At 46.2% G+C, this 17,698-nt stretch overlaps 1 protein-coding gene across 1 annotated transcript in view; it reads left to right on the top strand.

Moving 5' to 3' along the window:
• Nucleotides 1-6,140, top strand: part of LOC137304583 (chondroitin sulfate proteoglycan 4-like) — a 55,721-nt gene extending 49,581 nt beyond the window's left edge. The window contains exon 12 of the mRNA XM_067973228.1: nt 819-6,140. Coding sequence (XP_067829329.1) covers nt 819-2,743 — 1,925 coding nt within the window. The 3' untranslated portion in view covers nt 2,744-6,140. The remainder of the gene's footprint in view (nt 1-818) is intronic.
• Nucleotides 6,141-17,698: the final 11,558 nt, after the last annotated feature.

Genomic DNA, 17,698 nt, shown 5'->3' on the forward strand with positions numbered 1-17,698 from the left:
ACCGCACTTTAGGAAGGATGTGAAGGCCTTAGAGAGGGTCCAGAAAATATTTACTAGAATGATTCCAGGGATGAGGGACTTCAGTTATGTGGAAAGACTGGAGAAGCTGGGGTTGTTCTCCTTAGAGCAGAGAAGGTTGAGAGGAGATTTGAGAGAAGCGTTCAAAATCATGAAGGGTTTATGTAATGAGAAACTGTTCCAATTGGCGGAAGGGTCGAGAACCAGAGGACACAGAGTTAAGGTGATTGGCAAAAGAACCAAAGGTGACATGAGGGAAAACTTTTTTACGCAGCGAGTAGTTATGATCTGGACTGCGCTGCCTGAAAGGGCAGTGGAAGCAGATTCAATTGTGGCTTTCAAAAAGGAATTAGATAAATACTTGAAGGGAAAAAATTTGCAGAGCTACGGGGGAATGGGACTGACTGGATTGCTCTTACAAAGAGCTGGCACAGGCTCAATGGGCCGAATGGCCTCCTTCTGTGCTGTAACCATTCTATGATTGTGTGTTCCCGATATCGATGATGCTCCCAGTTATTGAGGGGTCTAGACTGGGGAGCCCTGGATTTAAGATTAAATGTAAGAAATTTAGGACAAAGAGCAGGAGAAACTTTTTTACACAGACGGTTGAGAGGCTGTGGGATGCCCTCCGGATAGTATTTAAAGCAGAGACCATGTCAACATTAGAAATAGGTTGAAGGAAATGAGAATAAAGGGATATGGGAACAGGGCTGGCACAAGATTAGGATACTGCTCATATAAAGGATAAACACCAACACGGACTGGTTGAAATTAGCAAAATGCCTTTCTTTTTTCCCCAGGTCTTGTACTACCTGAAGGTCAAAGTGCAGCAATTGACCAGTCCATGCTGGATGCTTCGAACCTTCTGGCCAGTGTACCAAAACCCGACCAGTCAGCCTATGATGTGATATTTGAGGTGACCGTGCAACCAGTCCATGGGTTTCTCTCATTAGCTGACATGGGAAAGGTACAGCACTTTACACAGTCTGACTTGTCTGATTCTATGCTGGAGTATACACACAGCAGATCGGAGGCTCTAACGGATAGCTTCACTTTTCGAGTCTGGTTGAGTCCAAGGGGAAAGCCATTCTCACTTCCTGCGGATGATGGAGCTACAATTGTTATTTCTGAGCTCTTCAATATAACTTTAGTGCCAGTGAAAGATCATCCTCCACAGATTGTGACTACAGGCCTGACTCTGCATGTCCTACAAGGCTCCAGCTTTGTGCTGACTCAAGATCACATGAACACAGTTGACTTTGATAACTTACCAGAAGAAATTCAATACAATATCATCACGGGGCCAGACAATGGCTTCTTTCTACATCAGGTTAATGACACCAGGGCCATAAAGCAGTTCACACAGGCGGATATCAATGCTGGCAGAGTGCTTTTCAAAGCAGCTGGGCAGCCAGCTTCTAGCACATTCCAGTTCAGTGTCTCCGACGGAAAACATTCAGCAGTTGGGGGTTCTATCGCTGTCGAAATTACGCCAGTGACCATTAGTATGATCCACAACAAAGAAACTATATTACTGCAGGGTGATGCGGCAGTGCCCATAACCAGGGAGGAACTCCTGGCAGACGCCAAAGAAAATGATATTATACTGTACAGAATAACCCAGTCGCCAAGGCATGGAAACGTAATTGTAAACCAGGCTATTGTGACCGAGTTCTTGCAGAAGCAAATTGATGATGGAGAAGTAAAATACCACATGACAGACCTCTCTGTTTCTCAAGACAGCTTCCACTTCAGCGCACTGACCCATGAGGGCAATGTATCAGGTACCGTGAATATTACAGTGCAGCCCTTAGTAAGGGTGGCCCATGACCTAAACTGGCCCAGAAGCACCACCGTTTTGATTGACACAGATGTTTTGGACGCTAGTGAACTGGCCAACAAAACCCAGAGCGTTCCTTCCTTCAATGTCATTCAACAGCCCAAAGCTGGAAAACTAATCAAACTGTATGGACAGAATGGAACTCAAAGCCACCTTGTGAATAACTTTACCCAGTCTGACCTAGAAGATGGAAATATAGCAATGGAAGTGTTTGATTATGGTGAGGCTGGCCCTAACCCCAAGATTGATGGCTTCCAATTTCTCTTGAAAGCTGATGGAGTGCCACCTGGCATAGGTGTTTTGGCATTTAGGCCAGTCCCTTACATACCTACTCACCATTACAATGCCACACTGCTTAAAGTCTCCTCCCTGAGCGGTACTAAATTACCAAATTTCAACAGCAGCCCCACAGTCCAGGAAGGTGATGAAATGGATGTGTATTCATCTACTGTAACGTGGAGTCCCTTTGGAGCTGATAGAAAAGACAATATGCCAACATCAGATAGTGTAGTAACAGGGTCCCAACCAACAGCAAGCAATGAGAAGGTTCTTACATCAGCAGAGAATAATCTCACAGCTATTATCATTGCCGTCATCCTGATCGTATTGCTGTTGCTGATTGCCACAATAATCGCAATTTGCATTACCAAACGCAACAAAACCGGAAAGCATAATGTGCAGATGCCTCCGTCAAAGCCCAAGAATGGTGCGGTGGAGAAAGAGACCTTTAGGAAGACAGAGCATGTTCAATCTGTCCCTCTAGTGAATGTCAGGCCACTAAACGGCACGGAAACACAATCCAGCAGTGGGCACGTGAACCCTGAGGTGGGTCAGTTCTGCAGGACGAGCAATCCTATTCTGAAAACAAACCAGTACTGGGTGTGATCCCTGCACCAGCACACCCACTCTGTCATCCTATCCTAGGATGCTGCTTCAAGTGAGTTACTAAAGAGATGCAATCACACCATTATCAGCACCTTATGAACTAGAGGGAATAAGGTTCTCACTGTGCCTCTGCTTTTACATCACAATAGAGAACATTCTAGAACCCCAAATGGAAGGAAAAACATCCCCCTATTGGATGGGAATTCTGCCTTGTCTAACTGTCCTGTCGGAGGGTGATTGCTTGTTTAGGTCACTTTACAAGCCAGTCCCTTAATGGATGGCAGGGATAACCCATTCCTCATTTTTTAAAAAAAACCTGATTTAAACACCAAAATAATATTTATTCCCATTTTATTGCAAGCCCTTGTAGGTGCTGCTATGCTGTGGTACTGCCATTACTGACCCTTTAGTGTGACAGCTGAAGTGTCCAGGTATTTACTGGGAAATGTTCTATCTGTTGCTGTGAAATAGTTTCAGAAACGGTAGAGACACAGCCACGAGTATTCGGACTGACCTCGGTGAGCATGTGGTGGGAGTTGGGCTGTATTTGCAGCGTTCTGCAATAAGATCATTGAAGGTTCGTTTCACAGGGCCAAAGATTATTTAATAGGACATTGCTCTGGTTCTGAATGTTTTCTACACTGTAATAAGAAACGCAGACATTTTCACACAGACACACTATCCTTACAGAAGCTCTCCGCTAATGACAGCATCTATTTCATTCAGACCATAGAAGCCTGCAGAGATTCCCAATGTCAACCATTTTAGTTCTGATTGCTTCCGTGTGTTAAACAGAAGTTGGTATATTGCTGTAAGTTTTTAACGTGCTGATGATTAATTATTTAATTCTTGATTCCAAACGGTCCTGTTCTGATCCAGTAAAGAACAGTGATGAGACAGCACCTGCAGCGTAACACACCAATTCATCCACCATGCGCTCCTCAGCCTGTAAGTTTTCGTTGCCTTCCTGCATTAAACTGCTCGCTCACACAAAACTACTAACCACCCAACTTCCCTTCCTGGCCCCCCTGCAGCTGACATTGCAAACGGTTTCCTCTCCTCAGGCACTGTCCTTCTACTATTCTAAACTACTATCATCATCCCCCGTGCTCAAAAAAAAAACATTCTCGACCGCTCTGTCCTCAAATATCGCCCCATCTCCAATCTTCCTTCCCTCTTCAAAGTCCTTGAATGTGTTGTTGCCTCCCAAGTCTGTGCCCATCTCTCCTGCAACTACCTGTTTAAATCTCTGCAATCAGGTTTCTGCCCCTGCCACAGCACTAAACGGTCCTAACCAAAATCACAAATGACATCCTCTGTGACTGTGACCGTGGTGCACTATCCCTCCTAATCCTTCCCCACCTATTTGTAGCCTTTGACATGGTTGACCACACCATCCTCCTCCAACACCTCTCCTCCGTTGTCCAGCTCAGTGGGACTGCCTTCACCTGGTTCCACTCTTACCTATTTCATTATAGCCAGCGCATCTCCAGTAATGGCTTCTCTTCTCACCCTGTACCGCTACCTCCAGAGTCCCCCTTGGATCTGTCCTTGGCTCTCTCTTCTTCATCACCTACACACTGTCCCTTGGCAACATCATCTGCAGACAAGTCAGGTTCCACACGTACGTGATGACAACCAGCTCTACTGCTCCACCACCTCTCTTGACCCCTCCACTGCCTATGTATTGTCAGACTGCTTGACCGACATCTGGTTTTGAATGAGTTCCAATTTCCCCCAGCTAAATATTGGGAAGATCAAAGCCATCATTATTGACCCTCCCCCATTGCACCCATTCTGTACACGAGCCACTGATTCCATCCCCCTCCCCGGATACTATCTCAGGCTGAACCAGACTGTTTGCAAACTCGACATCCTACTCAACCCTATGCTGAGCTTCTAACCCCATATCCTCTCTATCACAAAGATCACTTACTTCCACCCCTGCCTCAACCTATCTGCTGCTGATACCCTCATCCATGCCTTTGTCTCCTCCAGGCTCGACTATTCCAAAGCTCTCCTAGCCAGCCTCCATTCTCATCCCTCCTATTTCTGTAGCCTCCTACAACCCTACAGCCCCCGCCCCCCCAAACTCTCCACTCCTCTGAATCTAGCCTCTTTCCTTTGCCCCACCATTGGTGGCTGTGCCTTCAGCTGCCTAGTCCCCATGATCTGGAATTTCCTCCCTAAACCCATCTTCTGCATCCCTCTCTCCTCCTTTTAAAACCCTCTTTAAAACCCCAGCTCTTTGATCGAGCTTTTGGTGACCCCTCCTTCTTTGGCTCAGTGTCCTTTTACTGAATATGCCTTTGTGAAGTGCTTTAAACTTCACTTCACAATGCCCACAGTTATGCTGAGGTGGTGTGAGAATATCTTCTCAAAGAAGTCTTGCAACTCCACTCTCTAGATCTGGTTTTTGCATGAGTGTAATACAAAAACCAAGTACAACTGGACCATAGAACAACTTTTTAAAATCCTCAGTTGCTGTGTAAACAAATGGCTGGAGTCTGCCCCTGGGTGAAGATACCAGCCACGATTCTGGCTACGACCCACAGCAGATGGGAGTCTCAGTTCCAGCTGTGTCTCACGGAAGAGCACACGACTTGCAATTCCAGCCATGAAATGTAGTTTAACTCGAGCTCATGATTCCAGCCTCATCCCACAAGAGTGTTGAGTGTTACAGTGATAACAGTGGCCTCTGATTGTTTTTTTTATCATGACTTACACAACTGTGGAGGATTGGGCTCTAGGTTCACCCCAGAATACTGCACCGTGTTAAAATCGGCAGTGGTCCATTCCCATCAGATTGGGCCTTCTCGGGAAAATAGCAACCCTGCTGAAAAGTGTGCAGCAAAATGACTGTCTTCAGGAAAATCCGGCCTGAACTGTTGCATTCCAACAATAAGTAAAGATGATGAAGGCAAAGGTTTATTCATGTGGAACCCGCACTCGATACAGCAGCATCCATTTATTCACCGCTCTGAACATGTTAAAATTAAACTGCATTAAAAAGGGTGTTGCTAATAATTCTGATAATGAAGATTATAGCGAACAGCCACAGTGATCTATCAGGAAACCAACCAAATTTAACATAATCCCTCCAGAACAGATTCCCGTTTTATATAAATCTTTCTCCTAATCTTGCAAGAAATGTTATCAAGTACAGCAGGTCCCAGAATTCCCACGCTGGGTGAAAATTGAACCTTGAGTTCCAATGAATTCAGTGAGCTGAAAATCCTGGAAACTCGTGAAATCTTCCAGGAGGAAGTTGGGACCAATAAAAGGAGCTGAGTGTAAATTCAGTACTGAATGTCCAAGCACATGTTTGTGTTATATAAAATTGGCGAACACAATGTAAATTTCTCATGCTGGATATAATAAAGTAATTGTTCTTGTACCAGTGTGAGCTTTCGTTCATTTACACAGATCTACCACTGAACACAAAAGTGAGAGTTCCCTATAAGACTCAGCGGGTAAATATTTAAAACGGTGTATGGTACTGAGCCAAATGAACCAGGAAAGTCCCAGCTTTGAGGTGAGTTACCTGACCTTAACTAGTACAGTGCATCAATTGGCCTCAGTGCCCCTTGGGTTAGGGATGGGGACATTGTCCGGGGTTGCCTGGTCTTGATTGCTATCATGGTGAAAAGTGGGGCGGGAAGAATCACAGGCGATGCCCCCTTAGTCGAATAGCCTGTCATTGCTTACTGTCTCGGTTCATATATGTAGAATGGTCACCTGGATGAGGTATCAGAGGGTGGCAGGACTCAATGGAACTGTATCTGAGCACCTTCAGAATAGGAGGGAATAAAATTGGAGAAAATAAATACTCCTGCAATCCTTGAAAGGGTAATGGGTCACTGAAATGAGTCAGCCTGTGTCCAACACTCTACAGCTACAATAACTTTCCACTATTCTAATGACTGGACCTTAGAGAGTCCTGAAAACAGCTTCCAAATGAATTTGGCCTATTCTTGAAGAATACAATCTGTCATTATAGGCACCCTCCAGGGTTTAGCCCTTTCAGGCCCTTTTAAGGGTTAAATTGGCGGGAATATCACAGGAAGTGGCAGATGTTTTAAATTAATTCTTTGTATCAGTATTCATGAAAATGGTCTGGAAAACCCTGGCTGACTGTAGAATCTATAACGTGTGCAGGTCAGCAGAGTCTGCGTTATGAAGAAATGGAAAGCGTTGACTATAGACAGGGCACCTGGACCAGACCGTACACACTCTAGAATCCCCCATGAAATTAGTGAAAGGTGAGATTCTGATCAATTATCCATAATTGTAGAGCTACCCAGGACTGTAGGCTGACTCCTGTTCAAATAGAATTGAGATATGAATCGGAACTTTACAGTATTGCTGTAACATAATGCCTATCTGAAGAGGTTAAGGGTCAGAAGAAGTCAGCATAGTTTTAAAAGCAATAAATCACAGGAATGGATGATGCAGTGATCAGATGTCAATTCCCCTCTGAGACCTGATAGAACAAAAGTCTCTTCTCCCTGGTAGTTTACCGATCCCTAGTGAAATGGGTTTGGGATCTAACCTATGTGTACATTCTCTCACACACACACACACACACACACACCGCTACACATTAACAGCCACACACACACAAACACATACAGAGAAAAACAAATCATACACAGACAAGACCAATACACGCACACAACCACATCGACAGACACGCACATCTACATATTCCTGTTCACATGCACACACTCACATGTAAGCAAATACTCGGACAGTATCTACACAGATATACATCGAGCACAGGGCTGGAATGCTGGCCAGTAAAAGGGGGCCAAGTCATTTCAATTACATCTGGACTGGACTGGATTCAAACTCTGGGCCATGGTGTAAAAAGATTTCTAACTCAATGTACTGTCAGCTGACATACCCCATTACAATGACAGACAGTGTCAACTCCTCCCTGGCTCAGTTCACACACCCACAGCTCTTACAGACCCAGGGGGAAAAATTCGATAGGGCCTATTATTGGGTGTAGGAAGCACGATCCGTTAACCCACGCCCAATGGCCCCTGCGCAGGCAGGACGAGAACTTCATCCGACCTCAGTACTCACGTCAAGCTGCGTTGAAATCCAGGTCTTGCACATCGATTGAATGCAATTTGCATTTTCCACCATCAGGGGGAGCCCCAACCTCTTAAAGGGAGGATGTCTCATAAAATCTCTTAAAGGTAGCTGGTACCTGTTATTTGTTAAAAATAACAATCTGCTGTCTGAACGGAGATCAGACATCACACACATAAAACACAGCTGCAGGTCCCATCTCCATGTTTACACACTGATGAGTTACGTTAAAACATTAAATAAAGGTTGCACACTACTAAATCCCACGTCCTCCAATCTGCATGCCAGACCTCACCAATCTGCCGATCTGAGTTGATACCAGGCCTGAGAGAGTATGTGCACCAGGGTTCTCTGATGATGCACTAGCGGCTTTGGTGCAAGAGTTGTGCATTTGCCCAAAAGGCAGTGGGAAGCAGCAGGAGACGAAGTCAATGCCAGGCGCACAGCATCATGAACATGGATGCAGTGCAGGAAGAAGTTCACTGTTTTGACACAAGTGGTCAAGGTTAGTGAGGTCAATTGTCAAGTGGCATCACCTACCAACTGCACCACTAGCCACAATCACTGCTCCACGCACTACAACCCCCATCACCCACCTACCAACAACTCTTTCCATCAGTACTCAACTCTTCCAACCAGATGCTTCCTCTCACCCTTACACATTACCTCTGTTGCAAGCCGCTCACCCACAACTCACAGGCCATACACTGGCAGCTATTCAACCAGGATAGGCACATCACCCAGACACACGTCCTGCTTTCTTGCAGGAGAAGGTGGTGCATATCAGGAGGCAGCAAGTGGCCGTGGCATTTAGCCCCTCAAGCCTGCTCCACCATTCAATGAGATCATGCTGGACCTGTGACCTCACTCCATATACCCACCTTAGCCCCATACCCCTTGGTGCACAGAAATCTATCTCAGATTTAGAATTCACAATTGAGCTAGCATCAACTGCCGTTTGCAGAAGAGCGTTCCAAACTTCTCCCACCCTTTGTGTGTAGAAGCCTTTCCTAACTTCACTCCTGCACGTCCTGGCTCTAAATGTTAGGCTATGTCCCTGCGTCCCAATATTCAAGTATAGGAGACCTCCAAAAACAGTTACAAATGTCTCGGCAGCCAGAAGCAATAATCCAGCCACTTACCTGTAAATCTTGCATGGTCCCTTTAAATAGTACTGGTGGGGGTCCTAAAGGCACTCTAAGACACATTCAGATGGTTGTGGTTAAGACTGTGCGTTGAGTTGAGCGTTAAGTGCCAAAATAGTGTCTACCACTTTAAATCAGCGCTGCACACTGATTGTCTCCATTTTCTCCTTACTTTACATGCAACCGGCGTTCGGTATTTGCACCTGTGCTAACTCCTATACCAAGATGGCATCCGCCGCAAGTCACACTTGAAACGTGCGTGCGCAGCCAAGACGGCATCTTGGATGTTCGAGAGGCTGCATAGTGCCGAAACAACGGGCGCTACACGGCCCAATTTGGTGCCCCCATTGTTTGAGCTCTCAACATGTCATTGCCCGCCTGCAGACATATCTCAAAGAGCATGTGGTATGGAGGTGGATACAGTACACCAGAAATGTCCAAGCCTTTGTTCGAACCAGAGAGCCTCAGGGGCCACATATGAAGTTTAAATCCATGTTTCTGTGAGTTTGCATACATTTCAAATTGTTGATTTGGGTGTTCTGATTTAAGATACACCCACCAATGCAGAAACAGCACCACCAAGAACAGCCACAAAATTCAAACAGGACAACTCAACGAAAAAGAGATATAAGCGCAAAATGGAAACTCAGCTCTCTGGGCTTTGAGGGGCGGATTGCCAGAGTTTGGGGGTTGTTGCTCACAAGCTACTGTTTGCTAATCCCTGGAATAGAGGGGTGAGCTTTGATGTACTGAACAGCCTTTTTCTCCTTATGAGCCTTATTGTCTCTGAGTAAATCTAAGGGCTGTAGGGAACTGTATAATGTAGAGAAACTAGCTATAGCTAACAGGGTATTAGGTTGCATTAATAGAACCATTCAGTTTAAATCACAGGACGCTATTTTGACACAATGCAGGTCGCTGGTCAGACCGCATCTAGAGTACTATGCCCGTTTTTGCTCCCCCCACATGGTGGGTGGTATAGTGGGCTTGGAAAAGGTCCAGAGGAGAGCTACGAGAACTATTCCTAGCGGAAAGAACCTTTGCTACTCAAATAGGCTTAAGGACCTTGGTCTATTTAGTTTAGGGTAGCGTAGACTTAGAGGCGACCTGATAAAGGTCTATAAAATAATTAAAGAGCTGAATAGCGTTCCTATTGATAGATTATTCCAGTTTAACAGGTTGGGAGGACCAGGGGACATGAGTTTAAACTATGGAAGAGCAGGAAAGATTGGATATTAGGCGGTTCTTCTTTTCCTAGAGAGTAGTGAGCCTCTGGAATGTGTTGCCGGCTGGTGTGGTGGGTGCTGACTCTCTGCCTTCAAGAGGGAGCTGGACCGTTTCCTGACTGGGGCAGAGGTCACATCATATAGAAGGGAATTGTCTTTTTTAGATAACACTTGGCTCATGTGATCTCCTGGACTGGCTTCGATCTCCTGAGGGGGTTGGAGAGGAATTTTACAGGGTATTTTTTCCCTTATTGGTCCTAGGTATTTTCTCTAATTTTTTGACTCTCTCAGGAGTTTACATACTGTGGGGAGGGGGGAGCCGGAGGAGAGGGAGGAAGTGTCTGGTCATGATGGCCCGGCCATCATGGTGTGGGACAGGCTTGATGGACCAGCTGGTCTATTTCTGCCCGTCAATTTCGTATTTTCGTAAAGAAAAAAAATGTTTTTGCAACAAACATGTCGACTTGAGAGTTGAAGCAATGCATTAGACTCATTTCAAGAAGATTAACCATGAGATGTCACACACTTCTAATCCAACAGCAGGTATAGGTGAGCGTGTGTGAGTGAGTTAGAGATGTTTGTACTTATTATGGGTCTATCTTTCAGTTGTGGAAGCAGAATAGGGTCACCACCTTTAAAAAGCCAGACGTATGGGGGTAAATTGTAACAGGGAGCTGGAGTGCGGTGGCGGGGGGGAATTCCCTGATAGGAAACCTGGAAGTATGGGGTTCACGTAAGGGCATCTTTCAATTTTTTTCAGTAGGTTTCCCGCCCAACAGCCAGCCAGATTGACAGGCTGGCTGTCAGTCGAACGGGAGAGCAGCCATGGAGTGAACGCAAGCAGGTAAGTCTTAGATCGGAGGGGGGGAGGGGGTTGGTCATCGTAGGGGAGTAGGAGTTCGTTATGGGGGGGTGGTCGGACATGGGGAGGGGGTCGGCTGATTGCGTGTGGTGGGATCGCGGCAGGTAGTCTTGTTGGGCCTGGAGGATACACTCCTGCTCCTCCTGGCCCACAGGCAGTGCAATAAAGGTTGATCTGGGCCTTCTCGCCTCATCTTACATGGCGAGAATTAGAAGGCCCGGGAATCCCGGCCCCCAGGAGTTAAAAATAAATAAACTATTAAAATGGAGGCCCGCAATCTCCTTAAAAGATTTCACTGACCGACCTGCCTCCTGAGAGCGGGTTGGTCGCCCGCCCCTCGATTCGCCTCTGTTAAAACCAGAAGTGGGCGGGTTGGGGTCGGGTTTTACTCTTTTACAATTTTTACCTTCCCACCAGCCCCCAACCCACCCGTTCGTGGGGTTAAAATTTGCCCCTTGATGTTCAATTTACATTTTAGTAATCTCCAGACAGCCCTCTTAACTTATGGACTGACCAGTCCAAAATTTGACAGCTAGTGACTCTCAGATAAAGACTGACTTCTACGACTTGGGGCAGCACTCAGCTCCATTAAAACACTTCTTCGACAACACTTCCCAACCCCGCGACCATCACCACCTAGAAGGACAAGGTCAACGGATGCATGGGAATACCAGCATCTCCAAGTTTCCCTCGAAGTCACACACCATCCTGACTTGGACATATATCGCCGTTCCTTCATCGTCGTTGGGTCAAAATCCTGGAACTCCCGACCAAATAGCACCGTGGGAGCTCCTTCACCACACGGACTGCAGCGGTTCAAGAAGGCGGCTCACCACCACCTTCTCAAGGGCGACTAGGGATTGGGCAATAAATGCCGACCTTGCCAGCGATGCCCACATCCCCAGAATGAATTTAAAAAACATAGAAAGTAGTTGAGAGGGTCAAACAGCTGGGCTGATGCTTCAAGCCCATTCACAGTTCATTGGGCAGCAAGCAGAGCGAACAAATGGATCAGGAAGGACTCCATGGCCCATACTCTCTCTCAACACCAGATGGTGGTGTGTGCATACTGGGACAGTGAGAATCACTGCCAAACAGGAGGTTGGACACAGCTGGAGATCTCTCTGATTAATATGATGATTTGTTTATTATCAGGCAAGATGTCAGGAGTGCAGGAGGAGAATCAGCAAAAATGACACTACACAGGAAGCACACATTATGATATCACTCACAGCCAATCACAAGCACTGGTATCCGCCCAGCAAGTCAGCCAGGAACTCAGAACCCAATAGCTGTCAGTGTCAGAGCAGTTAGGTAAGACACCATCCCTAATAATCCTCATTGGTAAAGAATGTAAAGAGTGCTGGCTGGGGAGGGGAATGTGCTGGATACACCATTTAACAGTAATACTCAATTTACCACCATGTTTGGGACAGAGATAAGCAAAGGGACATCTTGGTACTCTTGTGCAAAAGGTGACATTAATGGGTGATCCCTAGCCGGCAATTTAACAGGTGAAATAGCTGCTTGCCCCATCTCACACCCTAGTGTGTACACTCCAATCAACAACGTCTGTATCTAAACAGCCACATTATCTGCAGTCATTACAGCTGCATATCCCACACCCATTTCTGTGACCCCATTCTCCTCACAGTAACACACTCTGGTACACCACACACCTCTCACTGTAACATTCTCTGATCTAACCCACCCCTCTCACAGTAACATTCACTGATATACCCCACACCCCTCGCTGTAACACTGATATACCCCTCGCTGTAACACTGATATACCCCACACCCCTCGCTGTAACACTGATATACCCCACATCCCTCACTGTAACACTGATATACCCCACATCCCTCACTGTAACACTGATATACCCCACACCCCTCGCTGTAACACTGATATACCCCACATCCCTCACTGTAACACTGATATACCCCACACCCCTCGCTGTAACACTGATATACCCCACATCCCTCACTGTAACACTGATATACCCCACACCCCTCGCTGTAACACTGATATACCCCACACCCCTCACTGTAACACTGATATACCCCACATCCCTCGCTGTAACACTGATATACCACACACCCCTTGCTGTAACACTGATATACCCCACACCCCTTGCTGTAACACTGATATCATAGTAGGTACAGCACAGGAGGAGGCCATTCGGCCCATCGTCCCTGTGCCAGCTCTTTGAAAGAGCTATCCAATTAGTCCCACTCCTCTGCTCTTTCCCCATAGCCCTGTAAATTTTTTCCCTTCAAGTATTTATCTAATTCCCTTTTGAAAGCTACTATTGAATCTGCTTCCACCACCCTTTCAGGCAGTGCATTCCAGATCATAACAACTCGCTGCGTAAAAAAATGTTTCCTCATGTCGCCTCTGGCTCTTTTGCCAATCGCCTTAAATCTGTGTCCTCTGGTTACTGACCCTTCTGTCACTGGAAATAATTTCTCCTTATTTACTCTATCAAAACCGTTCATGATTTCTTTCAAATCTCTCCTTAACTGTCTCTATTCCAAGAAGAACAACCCCAGCTTATCCAGTCTCACCACATAACTGAAGTCCCTCATCCCTGGCATCATTCTAGTAAATCTCTTCTGCACCCTCTCTAAGGCCTTGACATCCTTCCTAAAGTGTGTGGTGCCCAGAATTGTACACAATACTCCAGCTGAGGCCTAACCAGTGTTTTATAAAGGTTTGGCATAACTTCCTTGCTTTTGTACTCTGTGTCTCTATTAATAAAGCCCAGGATCCCATATACTTTTTTAACAGCCTTCTCAACTTGTCCTCCCACCTTCAAAGATTTGTGCACGTACACCCTCAGGTCTCTCTGTTCCTGCACCCCCTTTAAAATTGTACCATTTAGTTTATATTGCCTCTCCTCATTCTTCCTGCCAAATGCATCACTTCACACTTCTCTGCGTTAAATTCTGCCATGTGTATGCCCACTTCACCAGTCTGTCTATGTCCTCCTGAAGTCTGTTACTATCTTCCACATTGTTTACTACATTTCCAAGTTTCGTGTCATCTGCAAACTTTGAAATTATACCCACTACACCCAAGTCGACGTCATTAATATATATCAAAAAGAGCACTGGTCCTAATACTGACCCCTAGGGAACACCACTGTATACTTCCCTCCAGTCTGAGAAACAACCGTTCTCCAATACTCTCTGCTTTCTGTCCCCTGGCCAATTTTGTATCCACGCTGCCACTGTCCCTTTAATCCCATGGGCTTTAATTTTGATAACAAGTCTATTATTTGGTACTTTATCAAATGCCTTCTGAAAGTCCACATACACATCAATTGCACTACCCTCATCAACCAATATACTCCACACCCTTCACTGTAACACTCTGATATACTCCACACCCCTCACTGTAACACTGATACACCCCACACCCTTCACTGTAACACTCTGATATACCCTGCACCCTTCACTGTAACACTGATATACCCCACACCCCTCACTGTAACACTGATACACCCCACACCCCTCACTGTAACATTCTGATATACCCCCCACCCCTCACTGTAACACTCTGATATACTTCACACCCCTCACTGTAACACTGATACACCCCACACCCTTCACTGTAACACTCTGATATACCCTGCACCCTTCACTGTAACACTGATATACCCTGCACCCTTCACTGTAACACTGATATACCCCACACCCCTCACTGTAACGCTGATATACCTCACACCCCTCAATGTAACACTCTTATATACCTATATTCCTCATTGTAACGCTCTGATATACCCTACACCCCTCACTGTAACACTGATATACCCCACACTCCTTGCTGTATCACTCTGATATACCCACACGCTTGCTGTATCACTCCATGTGCGTGTTACTCCAGGATATCTCTCCTATGGGGTGTGGATTTGACCTCCGGTATTGTTCAGAGTTGGTTTTCAGGCACATTGCAATCTGCTGCAGTCTCAAGTCTGTCTTTTGTATACAGTTTTCACTTCTCTTGTCCCATTGGTTCCTGATTGCACAGTTTCGGCAGCCTGTGGATTGCTGTGTTTAAGCCAGCCCATCCCCTTGGTTTCAGATGACGTGGCTTTGGAATTCTAAAGCTCAACACTTAAAGCAACCTAGCCCGGCCTTTTTTTGTTGTTCATTCCCCTCCCTCCCCAACCCTTCCCCATTTCTCTCCTGTTTCCTTGAAGATACTGACTTATGCTGGGGTGTAATTGCATTGTTTCTGACCACTCTCCAGTACCTCTCATGGGTGCTCATTCCTCATGAGTCAGCCTAGACCCTGAGTGCCAACATGTTATTCGACCAAGGAGGGCTTCACCTGATATCTGCACACAAGCGCTTTCCAGCAAAGGTCACTGGAAACGATTTCGAGCCAGGGTCCTGGTTGATGACGTCCATCCTCGGCCCCAGTTACACTGAAGTGAGCTGAGAGTTTAAATAGTTGCTCCGCTTTCAAAATGGCTGCAGGAGATTAAAAGTGAAAAGGCAAAATAGAATATGTTGGAAAGAGAGTAACATTAGCATAAAAATAAGCAGAGAAAGGGAATAGGAGCTATTAGAGAACAAGCACATGAGGGGCATTAGGCTGGTTGTCTCAGGTCGGAAAAAAACCCACTGGAGCAGAAATGATGGGCTGAATGGCCTAATTCTATGCTGTACTATTCTAATTTTGCGATGGTTTGGTCCTATTTGGAAGTGGATCTCCTTAAAGGTTTGGTAATAATTCCGTACCCAAGTCACATTGTTCAAATCTATTTGTAATTCTCATAAATGAATCTGGTTAGAATGACTCTCTTCCCTAGACACAGTGTTGTGGTGTGCTACTGTGAATGAATGAGTGTCCAGTTTTGTTCCCGAGTCTATGATGAGTTGGTCAACGTCGGTCTGGCCACAGTTGGCTTCACGGTTCCTGGGAGGAGAGCTCAGTAAGTTTCCAACTTCCGATTGTTACCCGGTGAAACCCCTGCTGGGAAGTGAACCTGTGTGGGTATTGGGAGAAGGATTGGGCTGGACTATGTTTGGACAACAGGCCAATGGTCACAATCACTAGAGCATCACGGAATCCAAACCTCAGCACGGGACCATCAGGAGAAGGGGGGGAAAATTGGCACAAGACACAGATATCAATCTGAGGAGAACAACATGAATCCAATCGACATTCAACCGTACTGAGTAACCTCACAGAGAAAGCCACATCCAAATGTGATTCCTAAATTCCAGTTACATAGGCTCATTACTGATTTTGGAGAACTGTTTGCCAAAGGAAAATGTCTAATATTCTTTCCTTGGCCACAGCTGCTTCACACCGAATCGTCTCAACATTCTTCATGTGGTGAGTGTGTGATTCAATCATGGTCTTTGTGTTAGAACATTCTCTCACAAGAATATAAGAAAGCACATGGAGGGAATTCAAGATTGTGAGGGTCTCATGGGTGGTCCACTGATGGTGGAGCAGAGGGCAGGACTGACAGTAGATCAGAAATGGAAGAGGGGAAGGTGCGAGCAGGGATAAAGGGCTGGAGTAGGCTGCAGAGGATGAGTGGAGGGAGTTATAGGAGCGAGGGAGGATTTTGAAGTCAATGTACTGAGGGATGGGGAGCAGGCAGAGGTCATTGTGGACAGGGGGATAGGTGAATGGGACTTACTGTGGGATAGGAATTGGGCAGCAGGTGTGGCATGGACTTTACCTATCCAATAGACACCAATCCCTATTGTTCAGGAGGTTATTGTTCATGTTGGTGAGGGTGTTTCCAGCCAGTCCAGAGAAACTCAGAGTACGTGAGGTGTGGTTGAAATCACGCAAGGGACTGAAGAAAAAATATCTTGTGGAACGCTGTTGGCTACGTGCCCTCAAAGAAAGAACCTGCATTTATATAGCTCCTTTCACGACCTCAGGATGCCCCAAAGCGCTTCACAGCCAATAAAGTACTTTTGAAGTGTAGTCACTTTTGTAATGTTGGGAAATAACAATTTGCACACAAGGTCCCACAAACAGCAATGAGAAATGAAAAGATAATGTTTGTTTTTATTCGTTCATGGGATGTGGGCGTCGCTGGCGAGGCTGGCATTTATTGCCCATCCCTAATTGCCCTTGAGAAGGTGGTGGTGAGCCGCCTTCTTGAACCACTGCAGTCCGTGTGGTGAAGGTTCTCCCACAGTGCTGTTAGGAAGGGAGTTCCGGGATTTTGACCCAGCGATGATGAAGGAATGGTGATATATTTCCAAGTCGGGATGGTGTGTGACTTGGAGGGGAATGTGCAGGTGGTGTTGTTCCCATGTACCTGCTGTTCTTGTCCTTCCTGGTGGTAGAGGTCACGGGTTTGGGAGGTGTTGTCGAAGAAGCCTTGGCGAGTTGCTGCAGTGCATCCTGTGGATGGTACACACTGCAGCCACTGTGCGTCGGTGGTGAAGGGAATGAATGTTTAGGGTGGTGGATGGGGTGCCAATCAAGAGGGCTGCTTTGTCCTGGATGGTGTTGAGCTTCTTGAGTGTTGTTGGAGCTGCACTCATCCAGGCAAGTGGAGAGTATTCCATAACACTCCTGACTTGTACCTTGTAGATGATGGAAAGGCTTTGGGGAGTCAGGAGGTGAGTCACTCGCTGCA

Source organism: Heptranchias perlo, chromosome 38 (assembly GCF_035084215.1).
Source record: "Heptranchias perlo isolate sHepPer1 chromosome 38, sHepPer1.hap1, whole genome shotgun sequence".
Lineage (NCBI taxonomy): Eukaryota > Metazoa > Chordata > Chondrichthyes > Hexanchiformes > Hexanchidae > Heptranchias > Heptranchias perlo.